This window comes from Myxocyprinus asiaticus, chromosome 45 (genome assembly GCF_019703515.2).
Source record: "Myxocyprinus asiaticus isolate MX2 ecotype Aquarium Trade chromosome 45, UBuf_Myxa_2, whole genome shotgun sequence".
NCBI classification, from domain to species: Eukaryota; Metazoa; Chordata; class Actinopteri; order Cypriniformes; family Catostomidae; genus Myxocyprinus; species Myxocyprinus asiaticus.
The window spans coordinates 17,742,151-17,765,664 of record NC_059388.1 but is presented as its reverse complement, the minus strand read 5'-3'; the positions used below and the strand labels follow the sequence as shown (position 1 = coordinate 17,765,664).

The window sequence follows — 23,514 nt, the reverse complement described above, 5'->3', positions numbered from 1 at the left end:
TTTTTAAAACGCAGTGTTAAGTTGAAAATAGTTTTTGAAGACCCTGCGTTCTGTTACATTCAGCTGTACTCCATCCAGACGTTTGAAAGAAATATTTCACCTTTTGTGTGTATGTGCACGCTTCTCTAGAGTTTAGAGCGCTGTCTTTGCTCCGGACAGAAAGTCACGCTGCACTCTGGAGTTTGTTGCTGTGATGATTCATGCTTCCTTCTTTTTTTAACTTGGAATTTTAAACTTCATACTGGGAAAACTGCAATGGAACACCACTTTATGTTGGATATACAACTCGTGCAGAAATAATATACATCGAGTCAAAGTTTCTACATTATAAAACAATACAACTTGTTTAGCAAATGTGTGCAGAGACAAGGAGTAAACTTTCTTTTGATTTTCATAAACATGTAGAAAAATTTTAACATTGCAGCATCGTTTATCAATTTGGTTGCTATGAGATGTCACTGTTGACAATCGAGTTACTGCTGAAAATGACAACATAATCTCAAAATTATAAATAAGGCCCCTCTGATACGTAGTGTATAGTTGTCAGGTAGTTGTCACTGAATTTCGAATTCAGTGAGATTCAGAGCCGGCTCAGTCATTTGTTTGTGTGTTTTACGCTTTTGACCCAGTAGAGGGCAGCACTGCTGCAAACACTATCAGAGAATTTCAGTACGGTGTTCCAGCCGCATTGGTGGAAATTTCACGCAGGGGAGCAGTTAACGGAACCCAAAGATCATTCGATTCCGGTATTTTTTTAAAGAATGGAACCGTTCTGAACAAGAACCGGTTCTTGGTTCCCAACCCTTGCTATATGTGCTTTTTGGAGCTTCAAACATTTGGCACCCATTCACTATTTTAAGGACCTACAGAGCTAAGATATTCTTCTAAAAATCTTTGTTTGTGTTCTGCTGAAGAAAGATAGTCATACACATCTGGAATGGCATGTGAGTGAGTAAATGATGAGACAATTTTCATTTTTGGGTGGACTATTCCTTTAATGGGGAATTTGTTTTATTTTATTTTTTTATCTCAGTATCAACAGAAAATGTACACCTTAGCCTCCCTATAACCAGCTATAAAATACGAGTTAAAATGCACTTGATACAGGTACCACAGGTTATTACAATTGTGAATAATTACAAAAACAATTGCAAGAGTAACTTGATGCAATAGGACCAGTTATTTTGTATATTTTATATTTGCTAACAGAAATAGATCCAAAAAAGGTCAAAGCAGGATCAAGAGTTAAACAAATGACACAAACTGACAGTCTGTCTAGAACACCACACTTGCAAAGACAAGTGAAGTGATACAAAGAATGAAGCGTCCCAATATTGTTAAACTTAATATCGGCACTCTTGGAACACTGCTTGTCTAGACGAATTAAAGAACCAGTTACAATGTTAAATATTTGGCCTTGCAAAAAATTAACAATATGGATAACTTGTTCCCATTACAGGCGGTGAAACGTCAGTCAATCAGAGATCAATCCAATGTACTTGTTTATTTATATAACTAAACAAAAACACACAAACGCAAACATCAGACTGTCTTTTGCTGTTCAGGTTTGATCGCTCATCTGTCTGGCCCCACAGGCACTTGGGAAGTCTAAGACATGTTTGGCACAACCGAAGCTACAGTGGTCTTGAGCGGGCTTCAGATCTTTGCCTCTGATATTTGGATTCCCCCTCGGTGTGTCTCATCTTTAAATAGCAGCACACAGCTGCCAGTTGTAACCATGTGGGAGTAAAGCTACAAGCATTGCTTATCAAACCCTGGACTAAGGATTAAGAGAACATGGTCCTGCCTTCTGTCCTTATAAACACATATCTGTAGGTAAACATATTTTGTTTGCAAAAAAAAATAAAAAAATAAAAAATAAATAAATAAGAGATGATTATATGAATATGTATAAATGTTGTTTGATAAAAAAATACAAATAAAAAAATAAAATAAAAAGGAAAAAAAATGATTTACAAAATAAACCTGAACTGGTAACATAATTATCTAAACTAGAAGAATTATTTTTATTTTATTTTTTTATATATGCAGTATATATGGCTTTAATTTTGCATCAGGGCATCTGTAAACAGTTGTTCCCATTGCATGAAGTGGTGCATATTTCAAAGCATTACAATCTATTCTTAATGGTGACAGCATGACCATTATGTGTGAAATGCCACACCTCTGCGTATCTGCGTGTGAGAGATGACTTAATGCAATCTAGAACTGTTTAATGCAAGTCTGTTTTAATGAACTGATGAAGATGGCTAGTCTCTCACACATAGTGAAATGCACACCCTTTCTTTTGTGAGTTTGTGTGTGTGCACGTTATGTTTGACATTAACAGTGCCCCTCCGTTCAGTCTGACTGCCCTAATGAGCAGTAGTGTTGTTCATCGGTTCATTAATTGGGGAAGAAACACACATCATGGGAGAAGAGCACGACAGAGAGCTTGAAAGAGTCAGCGAGAACTGAAAGTACCACTACTGCCTTTGCATACACAAGTCTGCTTTCACTAGGCATATGCAAACATTAGAGCAAGCCTTACAAAAACTGACCATAAAAACCATAGTTTCAATTGATATACCATAGTTACAACAGTTAATGTTTCTACAGTAAAACTATGGTAATTTGGTTTAAGACATAGAAGCGCTTTAAATGTCATTCACTGCACACTGTATATCCAGTTAGTTTGATTTAGTCTTTTTGTGCGAAAATGCGATTGCTAATGTGCACATATCGTCTGTGATTTTATTTCCTCCTTCCTTACGCATTTCTTTGTGCATTGAATTACTAAATTGGAGAAACTATACAGGAGCCAGAAGAAACTGCTATCTACCATCTAAAATGCACAAAATCTCATTTTGAAAGATTTTTTTTTGTTTGTTTGTTTAATTTTACAAAGTTAAAGTTTTGTGTGAAAGTTTGAGTACATAAATTGGCCAAAAAGGAATCAACTTTTATTTAGCATTATATTTAAATTACTATTATATGACATTGTGTGACATTTCAGCATTATATCGGCCACTCTGCTCTCTGGATATCGGCAATTAAAAAACCCACTGTGGTTCCCCGTTTACTTAATTAGACTTTCATATCAGGGAAGTCAAAAAGCTACAGTCGCAACAGGGTTCCACCCCCCTTTTTGGTCCCCCATCGCCAAAACCCACCTCTCTCTCTCTCTATTCAAATGTGCTTTATTGACATGACAAACATCAATGTATTGCCAAGAGATTTGCAATGTTTACAATGAATCTTGAACAGATGAGAACAAATAACAATATCTAAATAAAAGATAAATGAACATATAATGTAGAATTTCAATGCGAATCAATAGAGGGTATTGGCCTAATTCCGCCCTACATACATTTTTTGGTGTGTTCCTCTGGACTCTGAGGATAATCTTACAAAACTCTGCATTCAGGGTTTCAATCGGATTTTTGTCCTATTTGTCAAATTCATGATTCAGAAAAGGACCCCACACTACACTGCCATATAATGCAAGGGTTCTATAACTGATTGGAATATTTTGAGCCAGATTCTAATTGGCATTTCAAATTGTATAGATTTTTTTGATGGCAAGGCCCTTGTTTTCATTCACGGCCAAGCTGAGGTTTCCAGTTTCACTTATTTTCAACCCAAGGTATGTGTAGTTTGTGGCACGTTAAATTTTGGTCATACCAAGTGTGAAATTGTGTCTCTTTCCCCGACATCTGGGTCTTTCATGGAAAGTTAGTATTTTAGTTTTGTTAGGGTTAATAATCAGGTCCCAGGTCTGACAGAACTTGTGCAATATATCTAGGTTCTGCTGTAGACCCTCTTCTGTTGGAGACAGAAGGAGCAGATCATCTGCAAACAGCAGGAACTTTATGTCAGAGTCATACAGTGTGAGGCCAGGTGCTGCGGATTGATAGTTTCACCAATTCATTAATGTATATATTGTAGAGGATTGGTGCTAGATGGCAGCCCTGTGAAGAAATCTGTTTATTTCCAACATAAACACTGGTTGTTTGAATACATTGTTTTTATAATGTTGTATGTTTTTCCCCCAATACCCATTTCAATAAGTTTAGACAGTAAACATTCATGCCATATTGAATCAAAGGCCTTCTAGAAATCTACAAAGCAAGCATATGTTTTGGTTTTGTTTTGGTTGGTGTATTTGTCAATCAGGGTATGTAGAACATCAGACTATATGTCTGATGTTCTATAATTTGGCAAGAATCCAATCTGACTTTTGCTTAAGACATCGTGTTCTGTAAGGAAGTGTAAGAGTCTTGTGTTGATGATACTGCAAAAACAACTTCCCCAGATTACTTCTTACAAAGATGTCTCTGTAATTGTTTGGGTCAGATTTGTCTCCACTCTTGAATATGGGCGTTATGAGTCCTTTATTCCAGGTGTCAGGAAAATGACCAACACTCAGAACGAAGTTGAAGAGTTTTAATATGGCCAGTCTAAATGTGTGGTTTGTATTTGAGCATTTCATTCAGAATGCCATCTGGTCCACTTGCCATTTTGGCTGGCAGGGCCTGTACCTGGTTGCATAAAGCACCTTAAGTGTAATTTTCCCTTAAGAACACCCTAAATTCAAAAGGCGTCTACCTCAGGAGGGCGCTTACTGGCCATAAAAGCAGAATCCTTCATTAATTGGTCCACATGCAAAACTCAGGACATTTGTTTTTACTTACACAGGAAAGAAACTCAAAAAAGTGTTTGAAATCTATTAAGTTCCAGGATTTTACATCATACAAATGGAAATCCACCCATGTTTCCTCATGAAATTAGTTAGAAAAAATCTTAATGCAATAATCACAAATGACTGTGATTGGTGCAGCCTGAAAAGTGCTGAGAAAAGGAAAAGTTGTCATGTGACAAAGCTCCCCTCATGCATTTATTTGCTGCTTCAGAAGAGATCGGACAATAATTTACACATTAATAATGTTACTGAGAAAGTTTAATAGTCATTTAAATGAAAATAAAAACGAAATATTTTCTATGTGGTAAAATTGCCCAAATGTTGGTCAGGACATTTCCAATCTTCTAAAAGTAGGTAGGGACATGTTGTACCCATGGTAACAGTAGAATTTTATTACGGTAAAATCTGTCTCACTGTAGTAAATTCCTCAACAGTTTCCCTTAACTAAGAGAACTGTCTAAGGAATTATATGCAATGCCCTCATGTTATTTTTTTAGGTTTAAAAAAAACAAAAAAAACACTGTGTTACACTTAAGGGAAAAACTTAAGGTGTTTTATGCAACCAGGCATTGTACTTTATCAATTAAATGTTTTTTGTTTTTTGGGGGGGGGGTTTCTGTGATTGGGTAATCTAATGGTTAGATACACAGTCATTTGTCTGTGATCTGATAGGGGTGTTAGTGGTTTGACCGTGAATACTTTGAAAGAGAACAGATCTAAATCTGTGATCATATATTTAACTGCTGAGAAACCATAAAATTCACTGTAGGTGTATCTTCCAAGAGAATCCCCTCTCACTCTGCCATTGACTAGGTACAGACTGAGGCGTCGGCAAAGCTGAATTAGAAGCTTCCCGTTTTTATTTATTTGGGGATCTGAGTTAATCCTTGGAAAATTTATGCCATTTTGTGGAAAGCTCTGTCCGAATATATAGTTATTCCCACTGTCTGTTGTGTAGGCAGGTAGGGATCCTATTCTTGCATTTAGATCCCCATACACCAGCACAGTTCCCTGGGCCTGGACTTGATTGTGGAGTCTCAAAGATGTCTTCATTATAGTAAGGAGATTCAGAAGGAGGAATGTAAAGAGCACATAAGAATAGATCTTTTGTTGTTTGTTGATTGAGCCATATATGGGATTCTTCTTTTATGACTAGTTAGATATATTTATACATTTCTAGTTTGTATCAAATGATTATGCCCCCAGACTCTCTCGCACATGTAATACGTACACATAAACATACATATAGGCTACTTTTTACATTTGATTATCACTATTTTTTATTATTATTCATTATTATTGATTGTGTATTATATTCTCTCTCTCTGTTGTGTGCTATTTGTATCGGTTTTATACCCAAGTAAATGACGTGGGCTTAGTACTACTGCAATATTCAGACGAAGCAGCATTCAGTTTGTCATGCATTATTTAAAACATGAACCCATCAGAACCACAACTGTGATTCTTGTAAAATCATGCAAGTGATATTAGTGAAACCTCCATTTCACCCAAGTAGATACCAGATTCACACTTGGCTCTCACTCCTGCCATTGCCCACTTTTTATCTTGTCAATCCCATTGAGGGTAGATCCAGACTGCCTCACCCAAAGAACGTTTAACTTCAGACGCAGAACAGCACAAGAGAGATGTCATTCGCTCTTGTCCTGGGACAGCTTCAAATGTAAGGCCATGTTCAGACTCAGTCCAGATAATGATTATGTGGTTATCCGATCAGAATACGATCTTCCTGATGGACTGTCTGCACTGTGTCGCTACTGATCAGATCTGATTTGTGTGACCTGTGGGTATATTCATATTCTGGCATATTACTATAGCAACCAATGCAGATGACTTTGCATCAGTACGCAAAAAAACAACATGGAGGGGAATGGAATAGAGATTTTAGCTTATGTGTAGTTGCAGCGCTGGACTAAGCTTTATGAAAAGTGGCAGAGACAGAGGAGGCTGGCATGCATGGTTTTATATCATCCTGTTGTCTCCACCAGTATCATAGTTCAAAGCTGTGTGTGGTCCAGACAGACTAGCAGTGACTGGTGGACTCGTGTGATAGCCACCTTTGATGAAACGATGTGGTTGTCGAACTTTTGTATGCGCGCGGTAAGATTTCATTAGTAATATTTTCAGCTAAACCTACACTTCGCTACCACAGCTTTTTCCCACTGTTTCCTGCAACAATGTGTGACGTATAGTATCTTTGCTTGGCGTAAAAAAAAAAGTGACATATGGCAAAAAGACACTTAAGATCTGATCGGAGCAGTTGGACTGAAATGGATTTCCAGAAATGGGATTTGAATGGGATTTCAAACCACATAATTTGAAGCTTGTAAAATTCCTATTTCATGTGATTTTTTGCCATTCAGACTTGCTAAATGTGATCAGATTCCAATTGTATATGCACAAAAAATGGATTTGTACTGATAGTCAGAACATTGCCTTAGTGTATCAGAGTTTGTTCACTGAGACACATGAACATAGCTCGATCTTAAGCATTGTCATGTGCTTGTCATTTGGACAAGTAAATTGGTCATTCACTTGTCAAAGTAAAAAAAAAAAAAAAGTTACTTGCCCATTTTCCTCTCCAGACATTTAAGTAAGAGTTACATGCTGAAGTAACATGTCAAAATTTCTGTTGTATGTTTCTAAAATTACGACAGATGCCTAGCATAATAGTATGCAAATCAACTTAATTTCTGTGACAGAAAATGTAAACTGTGCTGGGAAGGGGAGGGTATTGTCATATGGTATATTATGTTATGTACGGTAGGCAAATAAAGAAAAGCCTCCATTGCCATCATATATAGCAGGGGTGCTCACAGTTCTGTGGAATGAGCTCTACTTTTCCATCAGGTTATTGCAGCAAGATCTACCATGCATAAAATATACATTGTCACAGAATCAAAATTTCAGTAGTCGGTAGTGAAATTTGACGATTCGATACCACAACAAATAACTTATTTGTAATTTATGTAATTGTTAAAGTTCTCAAGTAATTATTCAAGACTAATAAACAGTCAGTAATAAAATAAAAAAATAAATAAAAAACATTAATGAATTGAAATTAAAATAATAGAACAAATAATAAAACAAAAGTGCTTTTACAGCTTTAAATGTTTTAACAGCAGTATCAAGAATTAAAGTAACATTCAGAGTGATGTGTGACATAAAACCACTATTGGTCTTCACTGTATTATTATAACATTAATACTTTTTAAAGCAACTATAGTTATCCAGCCAAGAGCAGTGACTGGTTTTTTATCGTTATGGTTGTTTGGTTAATATTAAAAAAAACACTAGACAGCAGCATGTCTATTAGGTCACATTTAAGTCCAACATTTTTATACAAATCTGCTTTTTCTCCACTGTTTACGTTCACTTTAGACATAACTCGCTGTGTTTACATGAATATCACAAAGATTTTGGGGGAATTTCTAAATGAACTTGACTGTTCAGGCATTCTGGATTATTTTAAACAGCAGAATAAGAATATTCATTTTGTAATAAGTGTCACAGGTATAGGCTATAACACAAATACAGCCGTTTTTTTTCGTTATTGATGTTTTAATCAGGCTACTTGTCAGGTCGGACAAGTAAATTTCTCTTTCATTTGCCCCTTTAAAAATCCACTTATTAATGTCGAGCCCTGCATGAATATTTGCATGCATCTGCTTAATGCATTTTTATTGTGAATCAGCATAAACATGCCCATGTTGCTTCATAACTAATGTAGTCCCTTGGTAAAGGACAACACGAAACAGCAAATGGCAAAGCATTTAACCTCCATATAATGTGAAGTAATGTTAAACGGAATACACATGTACAGGTGCATCTCAATAAATTAGAATGTTGTGGAAAAGTTCATTTATTTCAGTAATTCAACTCAAATTGTGAAACTCGTGTATTAAATAAATTCAATGCACACAGACTGAAGTAGTTTAAGTCTTTGGTTCTTTTAATTGTGATGATTTTGGCTCACATTTAACAAAAACCCACCAATTCACTATCTCAAAATTAGAATACATCATAAGACCAATAAAAAAAACATTTTTAGTGAATTGTTGGCCTTCTGGAAAGTATGTTCATTTACTGTATATGTACTCAATACTTGGTAGGGGCTCCTTTTGCTTTAATTACTGCCTCAATTCGGCGTGGCATGGAGGTGATCAGTTTGTGGCACTGCTGAGGTGGTATGGAAGCCCAGGTTTCTTTGACAGTGGCCTTCAGCTCATCTGCATTTTTTGGTCTCTTGTTTCTCATTTTCCTCTTGACAATACCCCATAGATTCTCTATGGGGTTCAGGTCTGGTGAGTTTGCTGGCCAGTCAAGCACACCAACACCATGGTCATTTAACCAACTTTTGGTGCTTTTGGCAGTGTGGGCAGGTGCCAAATCCTGCTGGAAAATGAAATTAGCATCTTTAAAAAGCTGGTCAGCAGAAGGAAGCATGAAGTGCTCCAAACTTTCTTGGTAAACGGGTGCAGTGACTTTGGTTTTCAAAAAACACAATGGACCAACACCAGCAGATGACATTGCACCCCAAATCATCACAGACTGTGGAAACTTAACACTGGACTTCAAGCAACTTGGGCTATGAGCTTCTCCACCCTTCCTCCAGACTCAAGGACCTTGGTTTCCAAATGAAATACAAAACTTGCTCTCATCTGAAAAGAGGACTTTGGACCACTGGGCAACAGTCCAGTTCTTCTTGCCCTTAGCCCAGGTAAGACGCCTCTGACGTTGTCTGTGGTTCAGGAGTGGCTTAACAAGAGGAATACGACAACTGTAGCCAAATTCCTTGACACGTCTGTGTGTGGTGGCTCTTGATGCCTTGACCCCAGCTTCAGTCCATTCCTTGTGAAGTTCCCCCAAATTCTTGAATCGATTTTGCTTGACAATCCTCATAAGGCTGCGGTTCTCTCGGTTGGTTGAGCATCTTTTTCTTCCACACTTTTTCCTTCCACTCAACTTTCTGTTAACAGCACTCTGTGAACAGCCAGCTTCTTTGGCAATGAATGTTTGTGGCTTACCCTCCTTGTGAAGGGTGTCAATGATTGTCTTCTGGACAACTGTCGGATCAGCAGTCTTCCCCATGATTGTGTAGCCTAGTGAACCAAACTGAGAGACCATTTTGAAGGCTCAGGAAACCTTTGCAGGTGTTTTGAGTTGATTAGCTGATTGGCATGTCACCATATTCTAATTTTTTGAGATAGTGAATTGGTGGGTTTTTGTTAAATGTGAGCCAAAATCATCACAATTAAAAGAACCAAAGACTTAAACTACTTCAGTCTGTGTGCACTGAATTTATTTAATACACGAGTTTCACAATTTGAGTTGAATTACTGAAATAAATGAACTTTTCCACGACATTCTAATTTATTGAGATGCACCTGTATAAGCAAAAAAAAGAAAAAAAAAGAAAAAGAAATGGGATAGAACACGATTTTATCCATTGGGGCATAATTGGATTGTGAAAAGTTTACATTCTGTGAGGATTAGATTTTATTGGTTAATATTTTTTTTTTTTTTTTTAGCTTTTGCTGATAGGTCAGCAAAGAGAAATGTAATTTAGGAGGCAGTGAAAGTTATATTATATTTTGATAAAAACAAAACTTTTTCTTTAGAAGATAAAAAAAGGTAACTGCCTACTGAACAAAGGACCAGGGACATCCATTAAGAATTTAAACTTTGTTATCCATAATAAGCCTATGTATGCATGCGTGTCTGTACACATCTGTGTGAGAGAGCACATGAATCAGAGAAGAGCATTTGAACAATAACAGAGCATGGTATTTGTCAGTCTCAGATTTGGGGTATGTTCCAAAACCTAGTGAGCTACCACACTATCTCCTGCCTACATTGGCAGCTGTCTTCTATAGTAGCATCCAAACTGAAGTGAAGCCTCATAAGAGACTGATTTGGAACACTCTTCATAGGTAGAAAAACTTAATTCAATGATAGGAAACTAGCATTCGAATAGATTTCCTCACGCACAGCACAAGGGAGACTCCACTCACAACTGATTTCAATAAAGGTGACGCAAGAAGAGCGACGTGCATAAATAGGCATAACACACACATTTTGGGTAAAACAGTCAATTTTCTATCATGTTAAACTGGGTAAGTATTCATATGATACCTTAGAATTTAGCCAAATGAGATATCTTAATTATGCTGCTTTCTAAAGGTATCTACCTTTTGGAACAGCCTTAAAGTGTTTGGAATGTCTTAAAGTGCTGCTTCCAATGGCAGCTCACTAGGTTTTGGAACAAACCCATAATGTTTTTCAGCATTTGTCTTTTTCTTTCCCCCAATCAAACACTTGCCTGGCTTTTAAATGAGGAGCCAGTAGCCATAGTTACTGTAGGAGGAGACGCAGACCATCAATCTCTCTTTCCTAGCTGTGACACTACCGCTTTAATTTATGCTGCATTGGCCATACTGCAGTGCACACGGAAATGGCACCATTCCTCAACATAACTCCTACACTTCCTCCCTCTCTTTTTATACACTTATTGAGACAGCATGCTCTCACAGTCTGCTTCACATTTATTCTTGTGTGTGAGTGCCTTTACGTATGTGTGTGTAGGTCTGTCTATCACAGCACACGTTCAATCCACAAAAGAAAAACTTGACACATCCTACCCTTCATAAAGAAACCTTTCCCCCTTACAAAAAGTACTCGTCAAATGTTCAATGTATCAAATGGTAATACCATTGTTTTATGTACCATGGTAAAAATGATTATATTAATATGTTCCATATAAAATGGTACTCAACTGTTCTTTAAAAAAATACCATGGTATTGCCACGGTACATGACCAAAACACCATAGTATTACCATGGTAGGTTTTTGTAGTCGCCTGAACATCCCATTATGCCCCAGTTGATAAATGACAAAATATAATCCCTCTATAGATAAAATGTACACTGAAATGTACTTGACAAATTCTTAAGTCTCATTTAGCCCAAGCTTTCCTTGCTTTCAAAAGAGTCACTAGTTTCTAGGAAACCATTAAAAATGTCAATATATTTCAAAACCTTGTTCTGTGTTATCAAAAAGGCTTGTTATGAGCACAGCCAGTGGTAACTGATCACAAATGGTTTTTCCATTGCCAGTGGGCACTACCTGATTTGTGAGCCTTTATCCTGCAAAAATTGGCTCCACAGTCTGGTAAAAACATGAATGGTCTTGTTTCAAAAACTTTAATTTGTATATGATTTTATGATTAGCCCTGAATGCAACAATAGTGCTCACATCAATCATTGTGACTCAAGAGTGTTACTATAGAAACTGTCATGAGTAATGTTCTCCTAATGGAAGGTAGCTAGTAAGCAAGGGTGTGTAGAATACACTTACCGCACTACTGCATGAGATGTCTTTCACTTTGAGCCAGGCAAGATCAAGTGTTCCCTCTCCTTTATAGCATGACTGCAACCTGTCCTTGATTCTTTCATTGATCTCTTTCAAGGTAAACACACAGAGTGCCGACTCTTGAGATGACTCCTTTGGCCTCCTCTTTTGTCCTTTTGAGAACACTGTATATAGGATGTCAGCATCAGGTCCTATGCCCAGTGAACGTGCCAGGATAGTACCTGCTTTGGACAGGTAGGCAGCCTGCAGTAGGCGATACTCAATGCCACCCTTTACACAACCAAGAGGAACCTCAACATACGAGTTAAATGCAGTGTCGTCCTTGCAGAGTCGCACCAGTTTGGAGGTGTACACTTGTTCACGGCCGGCTGAGGATGACCCAGTCGTTGGGCCTCCGCCCATTTCAGGCTGCAATGTGAGAAAATACACAAAATTTCCACTGCTAAACCCATAAATGTAATAGATGTCGAAGTCCGGCACCACTGTGAAAGTATCTGATGGAATCTTAATCATTGAGGCTACAAATTCATCATGGAAGACGTAGGCGAACATACCATCCTCCTCAGAGTTACGGGTGAGCTTACGACTGGAAATTGTTGGGAAGTACTCCGGTCTTCCATCAACAGCTGTGGCCACGAACAGCTTATCAGGCGAGGCGTCGCCATAAGACACAATGACCCCAAAGACGGAGCCACTCTCGTTGACGCCAGAGAGGTAGTGCTCTTTTTTATGGAAGGGCTCTCCAAGCTTAAAGAGATCATCCAGACGAAGCAGCTTGCAAATACCCTGGTAGAGGCTGCCGCAGGCCAGCAGCCGGTTCTCTCGATAGTCCATGAGCAGCATCTTATTGACATTATTGGTCAATGTGAGTGGTTCGCTACAAGGCTGCACTATACGGGGTGGGTAGCAGTTCCGGTTATCCTCATCCGGGCCGGTCTGATGCGACACCTGTACAACCAGCCCTGGCGAGAGTTTGTAAATGCGGTTTACTGCCCCAAGGTACACATTCCCATTTCTGTGGTCCACTGCCAGGTGGTTAAAGGTCCATTCAGGGTTTTCCGCTCGGAACGTACTGTATTCCTCATGTACTTTGGATGCCGCTGAAGGCTGCTGTGGCCTTGAAGCCATGAGGGGAACAATGATGCAGCAAGAAAAAGTTAGAAAGCTCCATCTCGTGTTGTGGGATGCCATCCTGTACCTTATGGAAAGTGTGTCTCTGTCCGCTACTCGCTGCCTGTACTCGGTCACAGTTTTCAGGCTTCTCTAGAAGTTGGGGACATTCTGTACCTGTATGGTGAGAAAGAACAGAAGAGTTTTAGCATTACAAAAGATAATAGCATTAGTTTAGTAATCAATGTTCCACAAAAGATTCCCAACAGAGGAAGGGAGGACTAGCCTCAGAAGACAAATAATTAAAAAAAGTGTTTTTTTTTAGCCATTTGAAAAGTGCATGAGTAATTAGAGTTGCAAAAGGGCACTCTGGGAGCTCACACAGTTGGCATGAAAAAATGCCATTCTTGATGGGATAATGCATTTTCCCCAGGACTTAAAAGCAAGTATGGCACAATTTATTTGCCTGTGCCCCACCTCACAGACAGACCTCTGGCCCTCTAATTGATTTTCCCATCTTTATTCGATTTGCATGGTTTGCTGGTTTTCTCCCATTTCTCCAGATAGTAAAGCTCACCTGCTGAAAGCTGAAGAAGTGGCAGAGAACTCAGATGACTTCAATGTTTAGGAGTAGAGGTGGACCATAGGGCCAATTAGATGCTGCACAAAGACAAGGCAAAAAAAAAAAAAAAAGAAAAGTTAATTATGGAGTAACTTTTGGCCCATCTCCGTTGTCTGCGGTGTTGCACCAAAAAAAAACAGAAAAAAAAAAAACAGATTTAAACGCACATATATAAATATGCAGTCATATAGTATAGTATTCTAGATTTTTAGCTGCAGAGCAAGCTAACAGTGGTATGCTAGGCTGCCACTTAAATGCTGAGGTTCACAGTATGTGAAAATCACAGCTTAGGCGATGTAGTGGGCATAAAGGTGTTATACAGAGTGAAGGGTATGGACTCCACAGTAATGATTAGCTATTGAAACAAAGAGATGCACAAAGGGAGAGAGTGTTAGCCCACTCAGAGGCATAGGAGAGTAATAAAGGGGTCGGTACACTTTCCATTTTGCGCGAGAACGGTCTTACCATTGCCGAGTTAGCAGTGTACTGCAGGGAATGGTTTGAAATATATAGTGTGTGTAATCTGAGCAGTGGGGGATAATGTTTTGTGATAGAACACTGTAGTAGAGAACCACTTCACAACGCTACAGCAGGTATCATTTACTACCGATTACATTTAAAGTGAGAAAGAACTGAGTAAAGATATGAGCTGATAAAAAATAAAAACAACATCCGAGATGTAAGAACCAAGCAGCCGAGAGATGCATCAACATTTTCCCCATCAAGCAACCACTTTAGCAGCTCTTTCAAACAACACATATTCAAACACTTTTTGGAAGTGACATCATTTTACAGATAGGCTAAATAGAGAGAGAACAGGAATTCACTTGGAAAAGAGGGAAGGACTGGGATCAGGATACAAAAGCCACTTTTCGACCGTTAGGCCAAATTGTTTCCAGTGCTAAATAGCTACATTTTGTACCAATCTGGGCTAATTTTATCCAAAATCAGGATTAGAATGGACTAACTGGGTAATTGACCAATCATGAGTCACCACGTACTATAGGCATTTCACCAACATGGTTGAGTACGGTTAGCTAAGACAACTGTTCCAGAAATGCTACTGGAACCATTACTCACCGTGCTTAGAACAGTTCGGCCGATGGTGGAAAGTGACTAACGTGTGTTGGACTAGAACCCCTTTCTCCCATTGGAGCACCACGGCTCAATTTGAAGCATTTTTGCCCATTTCTAAGCCACTGCTCTGAAAACACTGACTTATCTTTGCAGCTATCATACCACTAACTGTTTGGTATGGTAGTGGCATGTGTATTTCTGGGCGTTCTGACCAAGTATCCATGCCAATCCATGGTGTTTTGTTTGTTTTTCATTTACGCCATGCCAGCTTCTGTAGCTATATTCATGGCAGGAGCCAGGTTTAGTTATTTAAAGAGTTAAATAAGGTGTTCCAAGATTCATTTTTCCTAAAAACCTTAAAACTAAATTTGGATTCACTTGATTAAAAACCTTTTCAAAAGTATCAACTGAATAATACAGGTTCCTCAGATGTGTAGAGGTATGACTGTCCAGTAAAATATGTTTAATGGATAGTGGGTTCTGACAAGATGAGCACTTTGGTGAATTTTCTCCTGATAGTAAAAATTGGTGTGTGAGTCTTGTATGTCCTATCCGGCATCGTGTGTAAATGACTTGATCCCAGCGATTATTAAAAGGGAACACATATCTTGTTCCAACAACAAGATTTATTTCCTGTAATTTGTTCCAATCCATGGTGTTAAATTATTTAAAGCCAACTAGCAATGGGCTTTATGATCAGCTAATCTGCAAGGTCATTCAAAAACAGGGGTTTAGGTTTCAAGCCAAGCCTCTTCCCATACGTTGCTTCAGTTGGACAGGTTACAGAATTCCCAGGGTCTTGAATGGGCAATATGTGTTGACCTCTTGGCCAGAGATAATCTAACTGGGACATATATCCTACATGTTGTCAAGAGAAAAAAAAAAAAAAAAAAAAAAAAAACAGTTCTTCTTTTGGAAAGCTTGCTTGCACTCACACACACACGGACTGGAGACCACATGCTGAGTAGCCACATCAAAGAGTGCTAATGAATTCATGTGTAATACCACACACACGCGCACGCATGCAGCATCTCTGGGAATGTGAGGAAACATTTAGCGTGTGTGCGTGTGTTTGCTTGATAAATAATTGGATATTCATGCTTCTCACTCAAAATCTTTGTCTTTCTAGAATGCAACTGCCAAAAGGGAAGTCTCACTTGACGCATTTCCTTTTGTCCTTTCAGACAACCAAACAAAAATATCACAGTAACACAGTGAAGAAAAATCTGTAATTATGAGTCTGTCATTTTTGAAAGTGGCTGCACATTGGATTACAGAACTAGAAATAGATGAGGTCTACTTGTGAAATGGGTAGAAAGAAGCCATCTTTAAGACCTAGGATTCAGAAAAGACTTCCTAAGCACAGTGTTGTTGGAATCAATTCGTTAGCATTCATATGCTTGTATTCACATCTCAGATTGGTTTTCAGGAATTTCTTATCTGCTATAATGTGTCAGTGGTTCCTTGTCCAGCATGGCTCTTTCATTCATGGCCTTCTAGTTAAAATGTGTACCAACTGCCAAACACCATACGCGCCATACTGGGCATCAGTATGGCAAATAAGTTGACACCAGGCTGCTTAAATCCTGGCTTGAAGTTGGAAGGGGGTCCTGGCAAGGGTAGAATCACCATTTTCTCGTTAATTTGCATTTCAAGCAAAATCCTAGGATTTTATTTAAGGGTCAGATAAAAGGTCACTATAACGGGATTTCAAACTGATAAGCAAAGACTTCAAACCACTACACTCACCGAAGGCCAGGCTGTTTGACTGGAGCCTTTCCAGGCTTTGCAAACACTCAACCTTAAATCTCATCAGATGTGAGCGAGGGGGGGCAAGGGCATCCAAACAATACAGACTTTATCCTTACTGATCTAAGAGCATTATCTGAGAACAGTGCAATTCAACTTTGATTACAACATGTCACAAACACACACACGTAGACAAAATCGCATATACATACAGACGCTTGCACACGCTTCCACCTGTTCAAGTTTCATTAGTATAGGCTTCACTCCTCATCCCTCTACAGACAGATGGAGGGATTCATTCCTAATGTGGGTCTGGAGGAAAGGGCAACAGAAGGATGACAGTAAGGAAAGGAGTGATGTTTACACAAAGAACAGACAGACAGGGGTTTTTATTATCTTCAGGCCCTCCCAGAGGGTGAAGGGGGCTCCACCTGATGGGACTCTTGGATGCCCAGGAGAGAGGGGAATAGAAAGGTCACAATCTATATTAATATTGTATGTGTAATTCTATTAATTTCTAATGTCAATAAAAATATTCTAAAGACAATCATATTGAAATAACATTAAGACATGAGCATGTAATAAAAATAAATGCATCAATGACTGGTGTTCCCCGACGCACTGAACTTTAGAAGCGAAGCGTCAAGCTACAGCTTACCCATGGTGCAGAGTTTCACCCAGGTCAAGTGTCATAACATGATTCTCAAAGTTAAACAACTTTAGCTTTGACCCCATTAGCTGCTGACCATTCGAAGCATTGCCAATGATTACCAGATAATTTGGATAACTCATTATGTGACTGAAACAATTTTCATACAGTATAATACACAAATCAGATATGCTATGTGAATTAATAGTTAAACAGTAAAATCTCCCTTCCATGATGCTATCTGCAGCATTTTTCATGTGGAGGTCAAAAGTGTTGCATTAGTGATAATATAACTATTCTATTAGAATGAGATTTTCTGATGCTATGAATTGATGTGGTGTTTGATACATGCAGATATTAAACTTGCTGTTTTTTTTACAGAATTCATCAGGAACGAGAGCTCTGCCCAAGTCGTGGCATATCAAAGCAATGGATTGAGCCCAAACGCTGGTCAGACAAATCCAGTGGATCTGAGAGACATGTTGACATCTGCCTGTCCTCTCTCGCGCTCTCCATCACTCTCCCTTGCTCTCATTTTTTTCGTCTTTTCTATTTCTTCCCTCACTCTGATCAGAGGGTCTGTAATCCTCTCTAGCAGCTCTCGGTTCAAACGGACTCGGTCAAACACTTCTTTCTCTACCCACCCCACACACACTTCCTTCCTTTCCCTCTCTCGCACACAAATGCATTCTTTATCCTCTCACACTTTATTTGCTTCATCAAAAGAACTTAGGTCTTACTCTGGGATGAAAATGTGTTTGTCAGGGGTGTTTGCTGCCTTGAGCAGGCACGCGTCTCCTGAACACCAAAAAAAAAAAAGACAACTGCAGCCATCTGTGCTGGCTCATGAACACACAACACTTTGCCAAGATCTACACACAAAAATAGATGCATGCACCCAGATGAACAGGCAGATAAAGATAAACACACCCACACACACGAGCACCCCAAAACACTTTCTCTTTCCCACTTTCTCCATTGTCTAGGCATGCTTGTTAATGTCTCTCAGTCCTGATGCCCGGTGTCATCCATATTGACTGCATTGAATGTTATCTCCACAAGGCATATTGAAGATCTTCTGATTAGGTTAAACGTTGAGCTACTTCCTGTTGCAGTCCACTGGCTCCATCTCACCAAATAAACAAATGGCTCATCACTCATAACTATGACATGAGGACTTTGAGTTTTTGAATGAGATCTCAGTAGGACCATAAAACAGTGACCAATGTAAATGACCTGATTGAATAGGGAAATGATAGATCCTTCGAAAGGAATATTCCGGGTTCAATACAAGTTAAGCTCAATCGACAGCATTTGTGGCATAATATTGATTACCGCAAAAATGTCCACTCGTCCCTCCTTTTCTGTAAAAAATAAAAGGAATTTGAAGTTACAGTGAGGCACTCACAATGGAAGTGAATGGGCCAATTTTTGGAGGGTTTAAAATGTGAAGCTAATAATTTTATAAAAGCACTTGCATTGATTCTTCTGTTAACTTAATTGAGCTGTGAAGTTGTTTAAATAGTAATTGTTTACAGTCATTTTAAAGTTTTAGAATTTGTTAACATTACATCGTCATGGCAACAAAGTTGTAAAATTGGCTATAACGTTACACAGAAAAGATTATTAAGCAATTTTATCACACTAAAATCATGTTAGCACACACATGTCTTGTGGCTGTACTTTTGAAACAGTGAGCATTTTAACATTAAAAAATTCAGTGTCTGTCGTTGAACTTAACTTGTATTGAATCCGGAATATTCCTTCAAGACATGAACTGGGACGTTAATGGACTATTTGCACTGGGTCTCATGACATACTTCCGCTTTGAAATAGTGTGGCCCACTATTTTCTGGTTAAATGCATTTACATGCCCTGTAGTTGCCTAGTTCCAGAAACGACACTTAAAATGAGTGTTCGAAAGAGTATTTTAAAACACAGATCTTTTCAGAGATAGAAGAAATATTCTGAACATTACAGTGAACAGCTTCTTCAGAATTTAGTGGAAGAAAAATTTTCAGAGCTTTAATTCAGCCCGAGCCGGCCTGAAAAAGCAATGGCAGGTATATACACTCCAATCCAAGCGCATTTCACAGTTTCTCCTCACACGGAGGTCTGTAGCAGGCATTTAACCACAGATCAGCTCAAAACGCAAATGAAAAAAGGTGGAATGAGACAAAGTGTGTCGGCACCAGCGGCACTCTTTGAATTAAACTATGTGCTTCAGCCACTGCTATGTTCCATGTGTAAGGGAGGAGAGCGATGCGATGAAAGCATGCATCAACCTGCTTTTATGTTTAGGTGTTAATCTTTATTTTGTGTCACCGTTTCATTGATAATTACTGTATATCGATAAATGTTGAAATGCAAATGTATAAGTAAGAGCCGCTAAAGATAATGAGTTATTACATTTGAAATGCACTGCCTGGCCAAAAAAAAAAAAAAAAAAAAATTTGCATACTCCATTTCTTTGGACCACCTTTAGCTTTGATTATGGCGTGCATTTGTCGTGACATGTTTCAACAACCTTATGCATTGATGGGATAACCTGGTTATTCAGTAAATTCAGATAGTCCGCTGACTTCATTTTATTGCTACATAACGTTGCTCAGCCTAGAACTGACCAATTGAAGCAACTGTAGTGAGAATCACCCTGGCACCAACTGAAATTAACTGGGCCTCAGACACCAAAGAACGTGTGGATTTGTGATCACACTTCACTAAGGTGTATGTGTGTGCGATTATTAATATCAGACGGCCCCTCCCTCCATCCTCGGGGCACCAGCTAAGGAGTTTCTCCTTAACAGTTAAAGAATGGTCCATTTGGATCATTCAATAAACTAAAAATATGTAAATTGGAGGGAGTTAGGCATCTGAATAATCTGAAGGATTAGAGAGCAGCCCAACCCTTTAGAGCTCTTCACATCATCCACACAAGGAACACACAGTTGTAATAGAGTTTTTTACAAAAAGATAAACAAGATTAACAAAACCTACAAAATGGTATGTATATGCTAAAAGTTAAAAAATGAATAGGTAAATAAAGTGTATAGTATAGAAAGATGTTAGTGGTTGAATTAGATGCAGCAATGGCAAAGTATGACCTATCTTACGAAATATAAATTGCTGTTTCTCTGTTAATTAATAAGGTGAAAACATTCCCAATTAAACAAATAAAGATTATTTGCAAGACATTTGATACATGGGTTATGTAATCTAAAAAAACATTAGAAAATCATAAACTGATTATTTACACTAATGCCAAGGTCCCTGGAAAGAGGTTTAGGAGTGATATTTATGTTCTTCTTGATCGATCAAGGAGTTCGGTGAAGACCACGTCTTCCACTGGGGCTTAGGGCCAAGTTACAGTGGGGAAGGAGCTGGATTCTGTTTCAACAGCCTTGGACACGAAGGAGCTGAGGAAAGAAGATTCATCATTTGGAACACGCAGATTCATGAAACTTGGAGAACATTTGCTCGCCAAAGCTAAACCTTGTCGCTGTAGTTCTCTTGCCGTTGCAATAGTCTCTTGTAATGAGACTTGGTACTTTGTCGATCTTCTGTTTCTTGGATGGACACTGAGAACTTTGGGTGATTTGTTATCCTCTCTCTCTGTGAAGCAGAGAGTTAGCACGTTGGATGGTTTGTATTGTTACATGTACCACTCAGGCCAGAGATTCATTATGTTGATTATTATTCAGTTATTGCTCCTGAACTCAAACAGCCAGGAACTCAGAAGTGTTTCCCAACGTGTTGGAAGGTCCAGGGCCTTACTTTCTGAAGTATCTGGTAGTTATCAGAGCAGCTTATCTGATGGCTGGGCTTGGCATTTGTTTGTGTTGGTCCTTCCACGATCCAATCAAAATGGAGCCACTCTTCTTTGCCTTGACAGTTAGGGAGGGCTCTGCCATAAACTGGCTCCTGAAATGTCATCTGGTCCCACTGTTCACCACACAACCCCAGATCAGAACACTGCCTCCAGAGGCTTGTACAGTGGGCACTATGCATGACGGGTGCGTCGCTTCATGCGCTTCCCTTTTTACTCTGACGCGCCCATCGCTTTGGAATAGGGTAAATCTGGACTCAGACCACATGACCTTTTTCCATTGCTCCACAGTCCAATCTGTATGCTCACAAGCAAATTGAAGTCATTTCCCCCCCCCCCCATTAGCCTCACTAACAAGTGGCTTTCTTGTGGCCACACAGCTATTTAGTCCCAATCCTGTGAGTTCTCGTCATATTGTGCATGTGGAAATGCTCTTTCACTATTAAACATAGCTGTGAGTCCTACTGTTGATTTTTTACGATGTGACTTCAAGCATTTTAGTGATCTCTGATCACGATCATTCAAGATTTTCTTTCCGACCACATTTCTTCCTCGAAGCTGAGTTCACCACTATCCTTCCAGGTTTTAATGCGTTGGACAGTTCTTAACCCAATTCCAGCAAACTCCTTAGGTGTTTTCTTTGCTTGATGCAGGCCAATAATTTGCCCCTTCTGAAACAGTAACATCTTTTCCACGACCACGGGGATATGTCTTCTGACATGGGTGTTTAAGAAATGAGAAGAAAAAAATATAGAGGAAAAATTCAGCAAATTATAAAATTGAGACACAGCACCAGAAATGATTTATCGATTTAAATCAACTGACAGCACAAAACAAAAAAAAACAAAAGAAATAATCTGCCTTCCCATGAATAAATCTCTGCATGTAGGCATGCTGAACACCAACCAGAAACACCTGAGGTGCACTACTTCAACGCGGAAGCAGTTGTGCAAGTACTCCATTGTCACTGCAGAAACTAATTCCCTTTGTTAAAAACTCTATAGGGCGAGCAAGTTAAACAGCATGCATATTTATTTATATTATATAAAAACTTGTCTTCAATACACTGATGTGAGAACAAAAGCCTGGTACTGGCTTCTAAATTAACTGCTTAATTCATTAGTGTGACAGTGCAATATTAAAGCTCGGCCAAACATCCACACCATAAAGGAGTAAACAAGGGCTGTTAAACCAATACGAACCACCTATGTATCCTTTAAGAGATACAGAGCTTAGACAAATCAGGTCTTTCCTCTCACCTGATGGTCTGTACTATCATCAATCTAACACATTCCAAATTGCCTCAGTCTCTCTCTCTTCAGCTCTACATACGAGATAGGAGCATATAAATATCACCCTCCGCTCTTTGTCAGTCTCGCCATGTTACACTAGGGCTGGGAGATATATAGAATAATAAATGATATAAATGAGAATTTTGCTGACAATGTAAAATTGACCAATATTGTGAATATCGCGATGATTTTAATGTGCTTTCATTTGCCCATTAAGTTTCATAAAGAGTGTATCAGTAAACTAATTTCACGATCCCTCAGGGCTGCACAATTAATCAAAATAACATCAAAATGGCGAGTTGGTCATGTGATTATTAATCCACAAGAGTCTGTGATTTAAACAGATAAACATGGTCTGTGTGTGATTCAGAACAAACCGGTGACGCGCTGATCATGGCGGTGCTCCCAGATCAGTTCACGTGCATTGTGAAATCAAAGTAATGCGGGTTTAAGCATTCACGCAATTCCAAACACTGGTAACCGCTACAAGATACTGTATTATACAGATCTACTAACGTGGCACCATATAACAGAAAAAGGAGGAGATTACTGCGTTTCAGGAAATGCAGAACATTGTAAACTGTCAAATACACATTGCCTTTTCTGTGTCTAAATAAAAGCTTATGAAGTTGAAGTAAATACAACAGCACTTTCGGTGTCAAAATAAAAGCCCCCAGGTGAAGTAAACAGGACAGAGATATGACTTTTGTATAACGCAAATCTAATAATCAGAATAATAATTCAGCATTATATTGTAATAATAAAACTGATGTGTCCCACAGTAATAATTTAGTATTATGCAATGTTCAACTGAAGTTTCAAAAGTAAATCAGTGAAGTACCTTTGCACACCTCGTTTATTCACAAAAATGTATTAGTAAAAACAGTAAGGTAAATGATTAAGCTACTATGTATCTGTGTATAAAATATAAAGGGCACATCGATGAAAATGAATGAATTTCAATCTCCCTTGCGTTTAATGAGACACTATTAGATTTTTAATGTCTTTAAAATATTGAATCTACTTGGCTATAATGGCTGTTTGGATGAAATGGTTCCTCTAATGATAAAAAAATAAAACATTTGAGAGCAAATACAT

The 23,514-nt window shown here is 38.6% G+C and overlaps 1 protein-coding gene across 3 annotated transcripts in view; it reads right to left on the bottom strand.

The window, feature by feature from the left end:
* The window catches only part of LOC127435092 (plexin-A4-like), a 309,230-nt gene that overhangs the window by 270,212 nt on the left and 15,504 nt on the right, over positions 1–23,514 (bottom strand). For all 3 annotated transcript variants that reach the window (XM_051688268.1, XM_051688269.1, XM_051688270.1), the window contains exon 2: positions 12,077–13,378. In XM_051688268.1, the coding sequence (XP_051544228.1) occupies positions 12,077–13,282 (1,206 nt within the window). In that variant the 5' untranslated portion in view covers positions 13,283–13,378. The remainder of the gene's footprint in view (positions 1–12,076; positions 13,379–23,514) is intronic.